Source organism: Ambystoma mexicanum, chromosome 3q (genome assembly GCF_040938575.1).
Source record: "Ambystoma mexicanum isolate Mex_15411 chromosome 3q, UKY_AmexF1_1, whole genome shotgun sequence".
In the NCBI taxonomy this organism is placed as follows: Eukaryota; Metazoa; Chordata; class Amphibia; order Caudata; family Ambystomatidae; genus Ambystoma; species Ambystoma mexicanum.
Window position 1 is genome coordinate 1,224,624,584 of NC_090926.1, and position 20,709 is coordinate 1,224,645,292.

At 48.1% G+C, this 20,709-nt stretch overlaps 1 protein-coding gene across 3 annotated transcripts in view; it reads left to right on the forward strand.

Moving 5' to 3' along the window:
* The window catches only part of MAST1 (microtubule associated serine/threonine kinase 1), a 1,484,042-nt gene that overhangs the window by 562,920 nt on the left and 900,413 nt on the right, over positions 1–20,709 (forward strand). For all 3 annotated transcript variants that reach the window (XM_069604134.1, XM_069604135.1, XM_069604136.1), the window contains one exon: positions 17,041–17,129. In XM_069604134.1, the coding sequence (XP_069460235.1) occupies positions 17,041–17,129 (89 nt within the window). The remainder of the gene's footprint in view (positions 1–17,040; positions 17,130–20,709) is intronic.

Below are 20,709 nucleotides of genomic sequence, written 5' to 3' on the forward strand. Positions count from 1 at the left end.
CTCAAGGGTCTAACTAATGTTTACCCTCCAAAACCATTCCAGGTTCCATTATGGGACTTAAATTTAGTTTTAAACTTCTTAATGGGCACTCCATTCGAACCTCTTCACTCTTGCGCATTGAGATTTCTCACGCTTAAAACTGTCCTATTGGTAGCACTAACATCTGCTAGGAGGGTGAGTGAGCTACAAGCTCTCTCCTGTAAACCCCCACATACAAGCTTCCACAAGGACAAGGTTGTCCTACAGGTGAAGCCTAATTTCCTCCCAACGGTGGTTTCTGAATTCCATATTACTCAGAAAATTACCTTGCCTTCATTCTACCCTCCTCCCCATCTGGGGAAAGAGGAGGAAAGGCTACACAGGCTGGACCCTAGGCGAGCTCTCAGCTTTTACATCAGCAGAATGGTTAGGATCAGACAAGCAGACCAACTGTTTGTAGGATACTCAGGTCACAAGTTGGGACTACCCATAACAAAACAAACCCATCTCCAGGTGGATTATTTTGGCCATCCTGGAATGTTATAGACTAGCAGGGAAAGAGCCACCCCAAAATCTCAGGGCTCATTCAACCAGGGGTATCGCAGCCTCTTCGGCTCTCCAGAGAGGGGTACCGGTCCGGGACATATGTGCGGCTGCCACATGGTCGTCCGCACATACGTTCACAAAATTTTACAATCTGGATTCCTCCACTGCTCAAGAGACCAGATTTGGCAAGGCCGTATTACATTCGGTCCATCCCTAAAGGGATACATAACACTATCACTCCCTCCTCCAATTACATACCACTGCTATGGGAGTCTATCAAATATAAGGAATACGTCGGAGGACACAATCCCTTCGAAGAACAAGTAACTTCTTACCTGGTAACGTTCTTTCGACGGGATGTTCCTCCGACGTATTCCTTATCGCCCCTCCCATCCATCCCCGCAGTAATAACTTCCCTTGTGGTTGCAGCTTTCGCTCCTTCAAGGTTACTAACCGATTCAGGCATGTCTTTTCTTATGCTACAAAACGGAACTGAGCAACGGATGCAGCGCGTGGCTATTTATGGGCATGGTGACGTCAGCGCCGATACAGTGGCCGTCGAGGGACATCGACTCGGCGGACGTCGACGCGCAGCGCCCTCTACAGAAAAAATTTCCGAGGCCAGCAAGCTGGAAACGTATTATCAAAGATAAGGAATACGTCGGAGGAACATCCCGTCGAAAGAACATTACCAGGTAAGAAGTAACTTGTTCTTCTGGGGGCACAATATCGTGCCAGGCAACCGCATCGGAAAAAAGAATAAGTACCATATTAGGGAAAGTCCAAAGTCTGTCATCGATCAGTGTTGCTACAGTCCGGCCCATCAAGTTCCTGTTGGGGATGAGGTCCTCGTGCATCCATCTGGTCTCTCATTGCCGACTGCAGATGAGACCGCCTCAGGAGTTCCTGGGCACCAGGTGGAAGCAGATCTCCAGCTTGTGGAACGACATGGTAGCCCTCAATCAAGCTTTCTGCCAATCCCTACACAGGTGGTCCATTCACCTTCACATCTCACTTGGAGCTCCCTTCAGGACCCCAGCGCATCAGGAAATGGTCACGACTGACACCTCACTGGCATGTTGGGGCCAGCTAGATGCAAGACGCCCACGGCCTACTTGGGGAAGGAGCTGCATATCAACGAACTAGACTACGGACAGTTTTTGGGGCTCTCAAGTCTTATAAGCCTCAGCTCTTGGGAAAGGTGGTCAGGGTCTTTATGGACAACTCAACTACCATGTATTATATCAAGAAGCAGGGCGAGACAAGGTTGCCCATTCTCTCTCTGGAGGCACAGATTCTGTGGCGCTTTGCTCACTGGATGTTTTTAGTCCCATTCCACCTGGCAGGCGTTCAAAACACCATTGCAGACTCTCTCAATCCTGCCACGAGTGAGAGCTCAAGCATGCTCTTAATGCGACATGTTTTGCGCTATGCCCCTCGATCTCCATGTGGGATAGAAAGGAGATTAATTCATATGTATTCTTGCAAGCAAAGTTCTTAGTTGCGCTTGAGGAGTCCTCTGAGTGGCTATTAGTAATGCCCACCTATTTTCTTCAACAGGTGGGTATTCGTATGGCCCATAGAGTTAGGTAAATCTTTGTTTCAGATTATCTTAATCAGTGCAGTGAGTACAGCGTGTAGCATCTCCAAGAAGGCACCGGCTATGAAATTGCATCTCCAAGAAGGCACCAGCTATGAAATTTGTTCATAGGAATTATTCTCCTTTCTATCCCACAAAGGGTTCGAGCAGCACAACGCAAAAGTCTAGTACCTGAATGTTCATTTACATGATGAACCACATTGCATCAAGATTAACGCCTACGTATTGTACTGTAATCTAAATGTATAAGCATTCAATGTAATGAATTGCTGTATGTTATAATGAAAGTGTAACCAAACATAAGATACCACAACCAAATGTTATGAATTATCTTGGTAAATAGCTATATATTGTGTAACTAGCCTAGAGGAAGCCATAGGGCCTCATTACCAGTGTGCCGGTCTGGCACCGTTCTTACCGGACCAGCACACTATGAGTCTGCGAGCGGCTGCCGTCCGGCCCGCTTGACCTGGCGGGCGAAACGGCACCCGCTCGCAGACTTTCACGGAAGCACCAGCACCGTTATTAACGGTGCCAATACTTCCGTCATCCCCATTGTACTATGGGACTCAAATGGGAATGGGGATTTACATTTTTCAGGTGCCTGACTTCCTGGAACGCCGGGGTCGTAATCCCCCGGTTTTCCGGGAAGCCAGGCCATAGTTTGGCGAAACAAGCGGCACGTACTCCAAGAGGTTATTGTTGGCTGTTGATCACTACATCTTTATGCAGTGGCTGAATAAGATTGCACATGAATGCACCCAAAATAAATCATGTATCCTTCACATAGTTATTCACCTAATTAAAGCATCTCTGGTTAAAACCAACAAGGAATAGAACTATTATTTGAATGACTATACGCAGGCATTCAGTGCACAAGTGTGAGGATTCACCCAGTTAATCCATGTACCCTCCATGTATTGTTTTAATTTTCAAGGACATGTGGGTGCTCCTGTTGGTCACATCTTGGTCTGCTGAGGGGCTGGTGAAAGGTGCTTTATTTTATTTGATATCACACCTAAAACCAGAGGTATCACAGTGCTTGTACATAGTAAGTGGTTACAGACAGGATGGTAGTAAATATGTAACAGTGCATCTTTATACATATTTCATAAAAAGACAGGTTTCTAAGAACTCTTTGAAGACAAGGAAAGAAGGTTCATTTTGGATATGCCAGGAAGTGTATTCCACAAGGTGGGGGCAGTAACACAGAAGCTAGTGCCCCCTGCAAGCTCACGGTTGAATCTGGGTGTAAGCAAGGGCATGCTGCCGGAGGATCTCAGTGCAGGAATCACTGGTTTCGCTGATGTGTGTGGGATGAGAGAGGAGGGGGGCCTTCTTGTGCAGACATCAGTGGCCGATGGACAGTGTTTTAAATGCAGTTTGGGCTTTTATTGGAAGCCCCTGCACATCCCTTCTTGTTGTTGAGATATTGTCAGAACAGCTCTGCTGCAGCCGCGATTCTCTCTCTGGTGCCACTGGCAGTGGAAGGTGCCCATTCCATCATGGCGCCCGCGTTGCTCCACCCTGACTTCCCCAAGATGGCCGCTGCTACAGAGCATCAGAGAATCAGGATGTACACGACGCGGCCCGTCGAAGGCACACAGGCCTCCAACTGCCCACAAGAATCTCTAGCACCGGTAAGCTCTTGCGTTGCAACTATTTCTTTGTCATAATGTAGGTCTAGTTGATCAAAGTAACATCCTATGCGCAAGATCCAGATATTGGCAGAAGGTCAAGCGTGTCGTCGGCAAAGTTGGTATAGGGTATACCCAGTGCATCAAGGTGGTCGAATAGTGGCTTGGTCGGTGTAGGTGTTCAAAATGGAGAGGTGAGGTGCACAAGCCCCGAGGGACACCACAAGGCACTGGAATGGGGTCAGCGGTAACATTTCCAGAGAAGACCCTCAAAGTGCACTCATGCAGGAAAGACTTGATCCATTGGGTTGCCTGCTGTGAGAAGTGGAAGTTGGTATGGAGGTGTCGACAGAGAATGTCATGGTCAACGAGGTCAAGCGCTGCTGATCGGTCAAGGAGGTGCAGTATAGCGATTGATCCAGAGTCGCGGACGATGTCAAGTTGGATTTTGAGAGCCAAGAGTGCTGTTTCTGGGCTGTGTTTGGTTCTGAAACCCGATTGCCTTTACCAGAGAAGCGGATATTGTTTGAGATAGATTTGGATTTGGGAATAAGCAACGCAGTCTAGGATTTTGAGGAGGAAGGAAACAGTGGTAATGGGACAGTAGTTGGTGCGGAGAGTGGGGCGAGAGGAGGTTTCTATTCAGGGGCAAGACGCAGGACGTTGTAAGGCATGGGGGGATGTTGTTGGATGCGAAAGAGGCATTTACGAAGTTGGCTATAGCAGGTGCTAAGGTGGCTGAGCAGAGTTTGACAATGTGGGCATTCCCTTTACAATTGGAAGGCTGGGTGGTGTTGGCAATATCATCAGGGGACGGACACATGGGAGAAGTTAAAAGGGGGTCAAGGGGTGGGGGAGCGGGCAGAAATGGGTGAATAAGAGGGGGGTTTGGCTCAGAGTTGGTGTTTTTTGGGATCTATTTTGAGTGAGTTTATTTTATCTGGGAGGGCTGCCTGAATGGTAGTACACCAAGCTTTGTCGATTTGGACAGGGGAGGAGGTGGGGGATAGATTTTGCATTTCTTTGAGGATGTCGAAGAGTTCCTTCGTGCTAGAGTTGGCTTTGGTGATCCTGGCATTGAAAGAATTGGAGTTAGCGGTTAAAAGTGTGTTTTTATCTGCCCCCAAGTAGAATACATAAAATGAACCCCACGTACCCTCCAGAATGTTGGCGTCAGTGCGGAGAAAGAGGTGACTTGCTCCACATGTGGTGGTCGTGCCCAAAGATAAAAGTGTATTGGAAAGAAATACTGAGCCTAATCAGAGACATAACTGGCGCAGACCTACCATGGTCCCCGAAAGTCTTTCTGTTGGGGGCAGTGACGGATGGGATATATGCAGCTTCAGGGAACAAAGCGGCCCTCATTACCCACCTACTGTCTGCAGCAAGGATGACAGTCGCCCAACGATGGAAGACAGTGGAAGGCCCTACAGTCCCATGGTGGTGGGTGGAAGTGTGGGGAGTTATGGCGATGGAGAACATCTGCGCCACAAAATCAGGGACATATTTGAAATTCTTGGCCATATGGGACCCACTTCAGGACTATGTGGGGGAGAGGGAGGCTCAATTCTTTAAACCCAGGATTCTAAGACATCCATATTAGATAAAGACAGCAGAAGTCATGGAGAAGGGCAGGGCTCATGAAACAGCTTTGGTTACAACCTTGGTTCAGATTGGTACGGACAATACTATGGCAAGGGGATGGGCAAGGGGGGGGAGTTGGGGAAAAGTTTGAAGGTAATACGAGACTCAATGACAAAGTTCAAGTTGAATAAAGTGTTCATATGGGTTATAATGTCTGTAACACATGCTGTAACTAAAGGTCAATTCTTGTTTTAAGTAAAAAACAGAAAATAAAGTTGTTAAAAAAAAGTGTGTTTTTGTTTGTTTTAGAGGCTGTAAGGTGTGAAGCAAGGTTAGACGGTGTGGGGGTTTTCCTCCAAGTGTGTACCAAAACAAGTTTGCGAGGTACATTTGTCAGAAAATCAACTCTTGTCCTGTCTACCTGGTTTAGGGGTACAAGGTTTGAGGGGGCACGTTGATCAATAGTACATGTTAAGGCCATTGAGAGTGGTATGCACTTGAGAGTCGTCAGAAGAGGGAGAATGCACGGAGAGGAGTTTGGACAAGGTTGGTGATAGGCTGGCTTCTGTGAGTCTATGGGTGTTGCGGCTGAAAGTGGTAGGCCGTGAAATGGCTTGGGTAGGAGGTAGGAGGGCATGAGGCAGTTTGAATTCAATGAGAGTGGGCGGAACAGGGAACAGGCATGATGGATTTGATAGTGACATTGGAGTTCAGAGTGAGACTCCAATCCAGGGTATGTCCTTTAATGTAGGTCGGGGTGTGGGAGTTGTGAGAATTGCATCTCGGTGAGAGACATCATAAAGTCATTGGCGCTGCTGTCAGTGACATCATTAACACCCACATTGAGGTCTCCTGGGACTGTGAATTTGGTTGCTGGTTTGACAAGAGAGGCATGAACGAGAGGGATGTCGAGTTCTGGGCAGTTTTGTTGGGTGCTTCCCAGTCCCTTTCAAGACAGCAGGGCATGAGCCAACTCAGTAATACTTATGGTTTCAACTTTAGAAGGATTCAATGACTTGCCAGCGCCTCCAAGATACAGACCTGTGACCCGCAGCTTGCACACGGATTGCTGCAGCAAGTGCCAAGTGCATCAACCAACTGAATCACCTTACAAATGATAATCAAATGATCTATTCGAATGGATTGTGTCCTCCCACATATTCCTCATCTTAGATATATCCTTACCTTCAGCTTTGCTGCTTTGGAAATATTTTCTCTCTCCACCAGAGGGGGCTCCACTCGAGGCGACAGCGTCGATGTCCCTTAGCGGGATCCGTCGAGCACCGACCTCATCCGTTGTATAAATGCCTCGAGTGTGCCCGTTGGCTTCAGTTCCGTTTTCCGTTAGCTTCGCTTCGGATCGAAATAAAACGGCGCTTCAGTCACAGTGAATTATGTCGTCTTCCTCGAACCCGTCCACTCCAAAAACGGGGTTTAAGAAATGTCTAAGGTGCGGAAGAAAAATGTCGCTGACCGGCCCTCATCGTAACTGCCTCTGGTGCCTCGGGTCCGAACATCGGATCGACGACTGCGGTTCGTGTCAATCTACGGCCCATAACGCCTTGAAAGAAAGACGAGGTAAACTGGCAGTGGGGGAGGAATCCTCGAAGTTTTCTTCGAGAGGGAAGAAAGACTCGGCTGAGTCTTCGGTGAAACGCCATAAAAAATCCAAATCGAGGAGTAGATCAAGGAAGTCCTCTTCTCCTTCGTCCAAAAAGGCGAAGAAGAGACAACACCGATCTCCCTTTTCTTCTTCTTCCTCAACTTCAGAGGAAGTTATTACTTGTCCAACTAAACATGACTCCCCTAAAAAGTGGGAAGCATTTAGAGAATCGATGATGAACATTTTTGAGAACGCGGCCCGACACCCTCTAAAATGTCTGTTGAAGGTCATGCCTCTACTCACAAAAGAAGTGACAGAGGAAGGTCGAAAATCTGACAAGAAATCGTTGAGGGTGTCTTCTAGGGACTCTTCCCAGACGGCTAAAAAAGCAGACCTTAAGAAAAAATCTTTAGACATTGATACGTCATTAAAAACCTCAATGAAAACATCTTCGAAGCCTCTGTCAAAGGCTGTCGAGTATAAGGGGTCGACGACCCAACCGAAAAAAGTCACGTCGAGTGCTTTATCGACGACCTCGAAGTCTTCTTCGACTGCATTGATTGTTTCGAAGGCTCCTTCGACAATGTCGACTGCCTCGAAGATTCCTTCGACAGCATTCGTAGTGCCTTCGAAAACATCGAAGAATACCTCGATAACATCGAAGATAACGACCACGACTTCGACGCCATCGACGCTTCTGTCAACATCGACACCAATTACAGGGTTGAAACCTATTCCTGAGAAAGTATTCCACCCAGAAAGCAGACATGATTTTTTCCAAACTATGTCAGCTGTATATGGAGAAATGTCCTCAGAAAATGAGGAGGATGAAGAAGAAGATGTCACAGGTTTCCCCCCTTGTCACCTGTCTATGTTGTTAGTTGGAGTTCTTCGATGGAGTCTTCTTTCGCACAGTTTGGGTCTTGTATAACCCTGTGCGTCGGTCCTCGGGTTCCAGCGTGCGTTCAGCGTTCCGTCTCCTGGGAACGTTCAGATGACCTGTATACCAGGATGATGATATGACAGATATTTTGTCAGGAGGTCCTCAACCAGATCCCATACTTCCCTTTCATATTGCCCTGCAAAGGAGAGTAAATGCTGCTTGGGAAAGATCAGAATCTATTCCAGCAGTGAATACAAAATATGTGGCAAAATACAGACCTTGTAACTCTGATCCAGAGTATTTGAGTAAGCATCCTTCTCCTGAGAGTCTGGTAGTGCAGGCAGCCACATCAACAAAAAATGCTGCATACCCTACAATTCCCTCTGATAGGGATGACAAGAAGATAGATACACGGTCGAAAAAGGTCTTTACATCAGGGAGCATGGCTCTAAAGTCCACCAATGTATCTTGTATGCTAGCTAGATTCAATTATACTCTGTGGGACTGCATGTCAGCGGCAGCTCAACACATCCCGGAAGGAGAGGAACGTGATGGTTAACTGTCCATAATTAAGGATGGTAAGGAGGCTTCGGGAGAATGCCTTCAAGCAGGTTTGGGCACTGCTGACAGTATCAGCAGGTCCATGGCGTCTACCGCAGTGCTACGCAGATTTGCGTGGCTAAGGAAGCCAGGTTTCGCACCAGATGCTCAATCTAGACTTCTTAATATGCCATTTGACGGCTCGAGGTTGTTTGGCAGCAAGGCGGATGAAAGTTTGGAGAAGCTGCAGACCTCCAAGGCAGCGGCAAAGTCACTCAGTGCCGCTTTAAGACAACCTCAGCAACGCCCCTACACAGGCTCATCTTCCTGGAGGGGTCGTCCTTTTCGTTTCTACTCCTCATTTGGGAGAGGAAGGGGACAGGCCAGTCAAAGAGGGCAAAAGAAATTTCCTTGGGGGCGAGGAAGAGGTGCTAGATCTGCCCCGGCAGCGGCATCTGTCCCTTCAGCCGCTGCTGGAGCTGCCGCAAAACCACTCTGAGGTTTTGACTCACAAGACCCCAGTGGGAGGCAGGATCTCACAGCATCTGAAAGAATGGCGAGGCATTACTTCAGATGCTTGGGCACTGGAAACAGTATCCCAAGGTTACTGCCTTCCCTTTCTAATGAAACCTCAGAATCACCCACCGGAATACAACCCTACCAAAAATCCAGATCCGCTCCTGTTGCAGGTGGTTTTTACCCTGCTACAGTAAGGTGCAATAGAACAGGTACCTGTAGCGGAAAGGAACAAGGGTTGGTATTCCCCATATTTCCTCATTCCAAAGAAGGACGGAGGACTGAGACCCATCTTGGACTTGAGAGAATTGAACAAGTTCCTCAGGAAGGACAAGTTCAAGATGGTCACTCTTTCTCAGATTCTTCAGGCTCTCCACCTTCAAGACTGGTTGGTATCACTGGACCTTCAGGATGCTTACTTTCATGTGCCAATCCATCTCAACCACAGAATGTACCTGAGGTTCGCGATTGGCAATTCTCACTATCAGTTTCGAGTTCTGCCATTCGGGTTGACCTCCGCCCCAAGAGTTTTCACCAAGTTGATGGCGGTGGTGGCAGCGAGTCTCAGAAGAGGGGGGATTCACATCTACCCCTATTTGGATGATCAGGGCACGTTCTCCGAAACAAGCCCAGGATCATCTATCCAAGACTTGTCACTTCCTTCACAAACTAGGGTTTTCTCTGAATTTAAAGAAGTCAAACATGATACCAACACAGAAGCCCCAGTTTATAGGAGCAGTCTTGGATACTTGTTTGGGCAAAGCCTCGCCTCCCGAAGAGAGAGCTCGCCACATTCTACAGATGGTAACAAAATTACAGAATGCCCAGTATCTACCGCCCTTCGATTTTCTCAGGTTGCTCGGCCTCATGGCATCCTGCATTTTTCTAGTGCCAGAAGCCAGATTGAGGATGAGATCCCTTCAATGGGCCCTCAGGACTCAATGGTCCCAATTTTCCGGGGAAATGACAGATCTTTTACAAATTCCAACCAGGGTAGCACAGGATCTACAATGGTGGGCTTTCAAGAAACATATCCTCAAGGGAGAATCTTTTCGGCAACCATGGCCGGAGATAACAGTAGTAACGGACGCCTCACTCACGGGGTGGGGAGCTCACACCAACGAGTTGACAATCAGCGGTCGTTGGTCTCCATCGGAGTCCAGACTACACATCAACCTATTAGAGCTGAGGGTGATCAGACTAGCTCTGAAGGCCTTCCTGCCCTCGGTACAGGGAAAGAATGTCCTGATAATGACGGACAACACAGTGGCCATGTACTACCTCAACAAGAGAGGAGGAGTAGGGTCACTGCCACTGTGCAGGGAGGCAATGCAGCTCGGGTTCTGGGCAATACAAGAAGGGATCTCTCTATCTGCCATTCACCTCGCAGGAGAGCAAAACACAGCAGCAGACGCTCTGAGCAGGCAGAGCTCAGTCTCCCAGGAGTGGGAACTAGCTCAGGATGTCCTTCAAGAGATCTTCACCCTTTGGGGAACCCCTCAAGTGGATCTGTTTGCGACCATTGTCAACAGGAAGTGCGAACTGTACTGCTCAAGGGAATTTCCCCCGAGAGGAGCTCTAGGAGACGCATTCGTAGTGGAGTGGGAGTTTCCTCTTCTATATACATTCCCTCCAGTCCCTGTGATCCCTCAGGTAATCAGGAGGTTGAGAAAGTTCAGGAAAACCATGATCCTAATTGCCCCGGATTGGGCCAGGAGAACGTGGTACCCGGATCTTCTCGACATGTCCATCTGCCCTCCAATACGTCTTCCAAAAAGAGAGGATCTTCTCTCGCAAGAGGGAGGTCACGTTCTCCATCCAGAACTCAACATACTCAACCTTCACGCATGAGAGGTTGAGATACAAGGATTGGGACCTTCCGGATCATGTTATGGAGGTTTTGCTTTCGGCCAGAAGGCCAGCAACAAAATCTTTGTACCGGTGTCGTTGGAACAAGTTCAGTAACTGGTGCAGGGATAAGAATGTGGATACCTTTGAATGTGATATTCCAATGGTATTATCTTTTCTATTACACTTAGCTAATCTGGGGCTCCAGGTTAAGACAATAAAAGGATACGTAGCAGCACTATCTTCAAGCGCTCGTCAGAAGAAAAATCTTATTTTAAGATACTTTTAATAATACAATTTCTAAAAGGTTTAAACAATGTTTTTCCACCAATACCTTTTCAAGTTCCTGTGTGGGATTTAGATTTGGTACTGAAATTTCTGACAGGTGCACCCTTTGAGCCTTTACATTCTTGCCCGTTAAGGCTTCTTACTTTAAAAACTATACTTCTAATTGGATTGACATCAGCCCGCAGAGTAAATGAGTTACAAGCACTTTCGAGTGGTCCTCCTCACACCATCTTTCATAAAGATAAAGTTGTCCTTCGAGTCAAACCCTCTTTTCTGCCAAAATAGTTTCAGACTTTCATCTGTCACAGAAAATAATTCTACCTACGTTCTACCCTCCTCCTCACACAAGGAAGAGGAAAGACTACATAGGCTAGATCCTAGAAGAGCTCTTAGCTTTTATATCTCAAGATTGTCGAAAATATGTCAGTGTGACCAACTATTTGTGGGATACACTGGTCGTAAGTTAGGACTACCTGTGACTAAACAAACATTATCAAAATGGATAATCTTAGCCATAACCGAGTGTTATAGGCTAGCAGGAAAAGATCCCCCTGAGGGTTTAAGAGCTCATTCAACTAGGGGCATAGCAACTTCAACAGCACTTAAGAGGGGTGTCCCTGTACAAGACATTTGTGCAGCAGCCACATGGTCATCTATGCATACTTTCATCAAACATTATGCTTTGGACTTAACTACCTCTCAAGGAGGTCTATTTGCCAAATCTGTAATACATTCGGTACATGACTAAAGAGACATCTGTACTCCCGCCTCCAATAGAAAACTGCTTTGGGAGTCTATCTAAGATGAGGAATACGTGGGAGGACACAATCCATTCGAAGAACAAGTTACTTACCAACTGTAACGTTCTTTCAATTGGATATTCCTCCCACATATTCCTCATCAACCCTCCCATCCTACCCCACAGTACAGTTTACGTGGATTACACTCTGAATTCTTTTAAGGCTTGGGTCACGCCCTTAATTTATAATCCATGGGCTCTGAAACACGAAAAAACAGAACTGAAGCCAACGGGCGCGCTCGAGGCATTTATACAACGTATGACGTCGGTGCTCGACGGATGCCGCCGAGGGACATCGATGCCGTCGCCTCGAGTGGAGCGCCCGCTGGTGAAGAGAGAAAAAAAATTCCGAAGCAGCAAAGCTGAAGGTAAGGATATATCTAAGATGAGGAATACGTGGGAGGAACATCCAATCGAAAGAACGTTACAGTTGGTAAGTAACTTGTTCTTCTGTGTGTTCAGCTACTGGGAGATAAGTGACAAATAAAGATTGGACTATGACAATGTTATTTCTGGAAGGGAAAGTGGATACAAATAAAAAATGTAATGTAACGTAAATAGGTGTGACTTCTTCCATTGTGGTGTGCCATAAGGATCACAACTCCCTCCTCCTATACATTAAAAAAAAAACTATGCCTATCAGGGTGAACATGGGCTGTAACGACTATGACTACTTATGATTATTCTGTGCCTGTATGTACCTGTATTACTAACTTATTTATCTGTGTAACTAAGCTGAGAACTTGCCTGTAACTGTCACGCCCTGATACCTCCAGGTCTGGAGCACGTTACAAATGAATAAACAAACAAACAGGCGTGGTTGAATAATCATCCCAAGTACCAATTTCGGTTCGGTGATATTGGCCAGACATTATATTGTTCTTACATGAGATCCCAAATATGGAGCCTACGAGGGCGGTTCCCAGTACCCCAGAACCTGCCCCCACGCTGTACATCGTCACAGCAACGCAGCAAAAGAGGCTGCTCTCCGGCCCTTGAAGCTCTTGAAAGGGGTGTGTAGAACGCCCACACCCCTTCCACCTACCCCGTAGCCCACCATGTTCACCTAGAGGTGACGGCATGGGCATGCTTGGTCACCCCCAATGGTCGCCTGACAGAGACGTAGACAGGGTAGGACCTGAGTGGGCAAGGCCCACCCAAAATCTGTTATATGCCCACTCAGCAGGTCTGTGTGTGCATTTATAGATGTTAATGTGACCGTGGTGGGCCCAACTACATTAGCTTCAGGCCCCACTAGTTAGACAATCCTAGCTACGCCTCTTTTCTGTAGGCCGCTGTGTTGCCTCCAGATCTTTGACTCGCCATCCCCATCTGCTTGGGCCCAGCAGCATGAGCCATGTTTCACCTGCTGAGCCTCTCAACATGGGCAGAACACCTCAGTGAGTTTCTGAGCGGGCTTCAGTGTAGACGCCTCCATCGCTCTGGCAGGATCGGCGACGGGCTAAGCAGTGTATACACAGCATAGCTGATGTTGTAAAGTTTAAGAAAGGGGATTTGATTGGTAATTATGCCTAATTGTGTTTACTTGGAAGCAGTCACAGTTCAGGCAGCCAAGGCGGAGCTGTGGGAAATTTCAGCTTTGATTTGCAAATGGCGCCATCTAATCACTCACTGCTGGCTGTCAGTCCTAAAAAGAAAGAAATTCAAAGAGGTGGTAAAAAACAGTAATTAATGCCAGCAAAGCCAAGTCAGTTCTCAATAGTCCAGCCATATTTCTGTTGGGTTTCGGGAACACAAAGCCCCCACTAGTCCTCCACACGTACACTTAAGGGGTTGTGCTGCGAGTGTAGCACCTCTTTCCCTGTTGCCCACTCAGAGGCTTCCAGACTTTTTCTCTCCATTTTTTGGGGAAGAAAATGCAAAAACCTCCAATGCTATTAGATTTGGTGACTGTACTTCTGTGGCATATCATTTGTTACTCTATGCTTCTAACTGCACCTTTACTGTGAATCTGAGTCGGACATCCACCCCCCTCCACCCCCCGCACCTCCCACACCGTCGGCTCACTGTTTTTGTGCTTCGAAGGGTGAGTAATGATATGATATGGCATTCATAACGCGCATATACACAAGTGTTTCGAGGCGCGACGAGGCAGTGGAGAGGGAACATAGGGAAGACAGACAACAATCTTACCAGGCCATGTGTCATTCAGATTGCGTAAGTGCATGGGAAGGGGGAAGGGAAAGAGGGAGAAGGGACAGGGTAGAAGTGCAGTACATGGGAGAGGGGAAATTGTAGTACATGGGATAGTAGAATAAATAAGAAAAATAATGTCCGGATGGTGGCAAGTGCAAGGTAAGTGCTGGTGGGGGACTGTAGGGATACAGAATACAGTCCCCAGGTGCGGTGGTTGCCAGGGGGCAGTGCAGGTGTGCAAATGGTGGGGCCTGGGCCAAGGTCACAAAGGGTGGCCAGGTAGCCAGTGCAGTTTCAGCCAGGAATTCAGCAGGGGAGAGGGGGAGAGAAAGCAGAAGCAAAGAGGAAGGTTTTGAGGTGCTTCCGGAACCGGAGATGGCTCTCCTCAAGTTTCAGGGAGGCAGGAAGGCTGTTCCAGAGTGAGGCCCCTGCCGCAGAGAGGGATCTACCCCCAACTCGTTGCTTGGAGAAGCGAAGGTCCCTTATGGAGTTGGAGGCGGATGAGCAAAGAGCTCGAGAAGGAAGATATTTTGGAAGAGATAGTTGAAGGTATTGCGACCCCAGGCCCCAGAAGGCCTTGTGGGCAATGCAGAGGGTTTTGAACTTAATCCTTGCAGCCACTGGGAGCCAGTGCATAGATTTCAGTCCTGGAGAGATAAAACTCCTACTCCCACACTACTATTAAACTGGCAGTGCTCCCAATCACAAAGGTGAAACGGGCACTGCCCGACAACAGGCATATATATATTTCCTTTGCCTTTTTATGGAGGTATGGGTCAATGGCAGGCTTTCCTTTTTAGGAGGCAGATAGCCCCCGTTTTACAGCCCTGGTCCACGCAATGGAGTACCTTCCCTGGATTAGAGACAGTCCCCATGGGAACCACCCCCCACCCCAGATCCGCTGGATAAGGAGGGTCACTGCACCTGTAAAATAAAACGACTGTTAACAGGAGGTGGGCTACACCCTGAGGTCTGACCTGACTAATGGACACATACACTAAGGTGATGTCATACGGATCACAATGGTGACCCCTCTTTATTTAAAAAAACACATATTCAATGTTTCCTACCCCCTTCTGAACATCCACTGACGTGAATACCAACGAAGTGGAGATCTGCTACGTCAGCCCACCTTTCATTGGAGGGGTTTCAGGGACCCATAGGGTGAGTCCGACACAACAGAACCCCTCCCTAACTTAAGGTACCACACACATGGAGTGTGAGATCAGAGGATGACCTCTGTGGGTGGTCCCACCTATCTAGGCGGCCTAAGGCAGGCCACCAATTCCTCCCACTACTTCACATAAGGATGCCCCCCTTTACCTCTTAATATACACTTAATATTGTACACCTACTTAACATCCTACTGAACAATCACACTAAATAATTCCCTACTCTATTGTGCCCTACTTAACATTTATACTACTCTCTATAAATACATGCTACACTACATAACATTATACTACACTTAACTATAAATACATAAATACACATAACAATGGCATACCATGTATAGACGGCATATACTGCAGTATGTCACAATGCGGGTGACTCCCACCTACACATACAGGGAATACACTGCTTTTTAAATGTGCTTCGGTGGCCTCCTGCCCACGTGGTTCTTTCCGGGTTTAGTAACCAGGGCACCCAGTACAGTGAAAGCACTCCATGTGTGTTTTTACCCGAGTCTATTCCTAGAGGATCTCTGTGCCACATCCCAGAGCCTATCTCTGAACCCAACTATCCCTAGAGGTAACTTGGTCTATATCCCTATGCCCATAGACTGAGCCCACCTAGTCCAGGAGGTGACAGGTTCTGCATCCCTTTTCCAACTGCATGAGCCTATATATCCCTGTTCCTAGCGCCCATCTTCTCTATCCAGTTTTACACCTTGCCTGTTTTCTCGCACTGTCCTAGTCTATTCCTAGAGATGGCAGGCTATGTGTCCCTGTACTGATCCTCGGAACCCATCCAGCCTTAGAGGTGACAGGCTCTGTACCCCTACCCCTATCCTCGGATTCCCCCTAGACCGAGATGTGACAGGCTTAATGCCCCTACGGCAATCGCCTGACCCAGTCTATTCCTAGAGATGGCAGGCCATGTATCCCTGTAGGGGTCCTTGGAACACATCCAGCCTTAGAGGTGACAGGCTCCGTGTACCTATGCCTAGCCTCTGATTCCCCCTAGTCCTAGAAGTGACAAGCTTTGTATTTCTTTGCGGATTACCATGAAATGATCACAATAAAATACCTACTGCAAAATGACCGAATTTCTTTTGGTCGATTTTCTTTTTTTCAATATTGCGGGCGGAGACCCCCGCGCCCATCCCCACTTCCCCCTACCTTGATCTATACCCTTACCCCACCCCATCTATTTTTTACTAAAAATGTACAAAAAAAACTTACAAATGCGACCAAACAAATTCAGTCATTTTGCAGTAGGTATCTCCGAATTCGATAATTTATGCAGATACCTTTCTTTGCCTCTCCCCATAGCCCATATACACCTAGACAGTGCTTAGTTTGTAAGAAAGTAAGTACCAAGGCCCAAATATTTTCGAGCAGGCCTGTGACACACCAGTGTGGACAGCACCCATGTGTGTTCCATACAATGTCAACATATTTGGGGTTAAAGCTGCCACTGGTTTATTGAAGGTGACCAATGTTCTGACTCTGGCAGTGTCGACATAACTTATTACTTGTGGCTCGAAATAAAATTAGCCATGACCGGCCAACCAAGGCCACAGTGTTTGCTTGTTGTGTTACTACGAATGACAATTAAAATAATAAAGTTGCCAAAATACCACCACTTAATCAAACTGGGCTCAGGCGAGGGCGGGTCCTACAGATGACCAGTTTGGTATCCTTCAGGCCATCTTCTGTTCTCTAGAGAAAATGATGTGTGTTCTTGAGCAATGCCGCAGTGTTTCCAGTCCCCATGTGGTGTGTGTTTGCATTGTGTCCCAGATGCTGATCTGGTTCTGTTTTCGAAGCTTTTGGTGTGCACGGAACTGCCTGCTTCATGTGCCCTCTCTTCTCTTCTCTTTCTCTGTCTCTGCAGCTGCCGCACCAGTAACAGGAAGAGCCTCATTCTCACCAACACCTCCCCAACTCTTCCTCGGCCGCATTCCCCTCTGCCTGGACACATCGGTAAGGCCCACACACAGCGTGTGCCATGAGACGGTGTGGGAAGTGTAGCTGTTTACCATCTGTGCGGGGGCAGCATCGCTGTATAGGTGGTAATCGGTACTATTTATACCGCCAGAGAGGAATAGAAGTGCATGATATGTACGTGTCCGTTTGTTGTACACTGGTGCATTTTCACACATCTGATGGAGGGGTGGGGAGGGGGATAGTAGGGGTGTGGTGTGTGTGTGGAAGAGATGGGCATACTGGGTGGACTTTCTGCCACACTCTGTTGCCCCTTCTCGCCTTAAGGCACGTGCCACCCAGCTTCCTTCTCACATGGCTTGCAGGCGCTTGGGCACAAGACATCAAGCTAGAAGCAGACCTTCCAGCAGCTTTGCAGCAGCACCCCAGTACCCCTCCAGACCGTCTGGAACCTTGCTTTCCCAATTGAGGACACAACCAGTAGACGTCTACAGCTTGGCAGGGAGCATGTTGACCCGGAGAGGCCTGCAATGGTGTGTAAAAGGGCTGCCATGCGGCTTAGAAGTAATACAAGGAAATTAACTCTTGTTCACCGTTGCCCTTAACAGGAAGAGTCACGAGAGTCACCTGGTGGCATCTGTCATCAGCTGTCAGTTCCCCTCTAGCCGCAAAAATGACGACCCCTATTCATGACTTCCTCTTGGGGAGTATCAAAGGACGTTGATACTGAGGAGCTGAACCCTCTTGGTGGGCTGCTGACTGAATACTTGAGGCAATCAGTTTCAAAGGTACAACCTAAAGCAGATTTAGCAGCGACAACCCACACACAGGCTTCCCCATAATATAATACAAACATACCATCTCCCAATACCACGTGGCAAGCCGCCCCCACCACCACCACCCAAGTGATTTACCAGTAAGAAGAGACCTTGACAAGGTGATGTGTGGCAGGAAAACGCCAGTGGTATCCTTTATTGGGCAGGACAGGAGTTACCTTACAGGGGCTCTGTCAAGTGTCCTCAGTATCAGGATTCTACTCTGATCAGGCGTCTTGGCTGTGCCTCGGGAAAAGTCCATGCATCCTCCCTAGGTTACATGGGATGCGCCCCAAGGGTCGGCCACATGAGCAAAGCAACACATCTCCCCCTAGTAAGCCGCTGACCCTTCCCCCGTCGCTCATAGAAATCTCTGTATACAACTCTCTCACTCCAACCCACCTTCGTCCTTGCATATTTCTTTCTTGATTTCCTTCTTGGTCTCGTGACCTTTTGTAGCACTTCCCTTTATCCTTCAGTCTTCTTGTCACTTTATCCCCCTGCGCCCACCCTCTATTACGTGCCCAGTAGCCTCCCAAAAGGTCTTATACAAGCACTTTATCTGTGGAGGCACCCTGTAACTCCACCATGAATCTGAGGTGGCTGCCAACATCAAGGAGTCTCCCCACAAAACACAAAACGTGCCACCCAGCTTCCCTCAACGGTCCCTCAACGAATTATACTGAAAACACTTGCCCTCACTCACAAATGCCTATCCAACCAAGCACCTTCCTACCTAGCCAACAGATTCGCCCTCCACAACACCAACAGACCCTGCAGAACTGCTCAGACTAACTGCCTCTCTATACCATGCTTCAACCTTCAAAGATCTGGCAGAGCCAGCTTCCCAGTAATGGCGGCGAAACTCTGGAATTCGCACCCTAACTTACTAAGATCTGAACCTTCCTTCCCCAGATTCAAAAACATGGCCAAAGCCTGGCTAACCGCCCAAGACCCATCATCTACTAGCCAACCACCTCACATGCGCTATCCACCTGCCTCATCTCTTGTACATAGGTTATAACTCTCTGCTCACCCCGTAACTGCATTATGTATATATGTTTATATGTGTAACTGTAATTGAAACTGTAATTTGTAATGCTCGTCTGCCTTATCATGTTGTAACTAAATTATGCGCTCGGATGCCCTCGGGCTTGGTGCGCTCTGTAAATAAAATAAATACAAATACAAATAAAGCCCTCCATCCTCCAACCCCATACCCATGGGACACAATCACCCCCGAAAATCCCAGGACACGCTCTCCTGCACACTCCACTTTCAATAGAAGATGAAACTACAGGAAAGCGTTGAAAAAGAATTGGGCGGCGACACCCTCCATTTATCCTACCCGCTGAAACCCCTCGCCCCGGGCCCCGAATGTGGACACGGAGGGGCTGAGTAGCAAGAAATCTTTATTAATAGCCTACAAAAACAGGATAACGCGCTCAACGCATCGGCTTGTACCCTCAAGGTGTTGACTACAAGCACCCGTACCCCTATTCCAACATCTTGTGAATGCCAATGCGAAACATGGAAGTACCTTTGTGAGAAAGGTGGACCTCATATGCAGCAAAATAACCCAGGATCCTGAGAGCAGTCCGAGGAACCCTAATCCAACCCATAACTTTCTAGAATTTCCCCACCTCAATGTTCACTCGCCTCCTGGACTCCTCTACAGCTTGCAGAGATCTGGCATACCGCCAATGCTGAATGGGGACGATTTCAGACCATGCAGTCTCCGAAGCCGACAGGAAGCTCCCTAGCACTCGCCTCCTGGACTCCTCTACAGCTTGCAGAGATCTGGTATACCTCCAATGCTGAATGGGGACGATTTCAGACCATGCAGTCTCCGAAGCCGACAGGAGGCCCACTAGCACTCGCCTCCTGGACTCCTCTACAGCTTGCGGAGATCTGGTATACTACTCCAATGCTGAATGGGGACGATTTCAGTCCATGCAATCTCTGAAGCCGACAGGGTGCTCCCTAGCACTCGCCTCCTGGGCTCCTCTACAACTTGCTGAGATCTGCCATACCTCGAATGCTGAATGGGGACGATTTCAGACCATGCAGTCTCCGAAGCCGACAGAATGCTCCCTAGCACGCGCCTCTTGGATTCCTCTACAGCTTGGTGAGATCTGGCATACCTCAAATGCTGAATGGGGATGATTTCAGACCATGCAGTCTCCAAAGCCGACAGGATGCTCCCTAGCACTCACCTCCTGGACTCCTCTACAGTTTGCTGAGATCTGGCATACCTCGAACGAAAATGTGGATGAGTTTAGACCATGCAGTCTCTGAAGCCGACAGGAGGCTCCCTAGCACTCGCCTCCTGGACACCTCCACTGCTGAATGGGGACGCTTTCAGACCATGCAGTCTCTGAAGCGGACAGGATGCTCCCTAGCACTCGCCTCCTGGATTCCTCTACAGCTTGCTGAGATCTGGCATACCTCAAATGCTGAATGGAGACGATTTCAGACCATGCAATCTCCGAAGCCGACAGGATATGCCCTAGCACTCCCCTCCTGGATTCGTCTCCAGCTTGCTGAGATCTGGCATACCTCAAATGCTGAATGGGGCCGATTTCAGACCATGCAATCTCCAAAGCTGACAGGATGCTCCCTAGGAGCACTAGCCGTTGCCCCCTAATTACCCTGTGCGACTGACTGAAAAAACGCACACTCTTAAACACTTGACCCACTAACTAATCCTACTGCATCCCCTCTTTGCCCATCTAGCCGATCCTTGTATTCCACAGCCCTAAGTTGCAGTCCATTTCAGAAGACCTTTTTCCACTTGCAGCTCA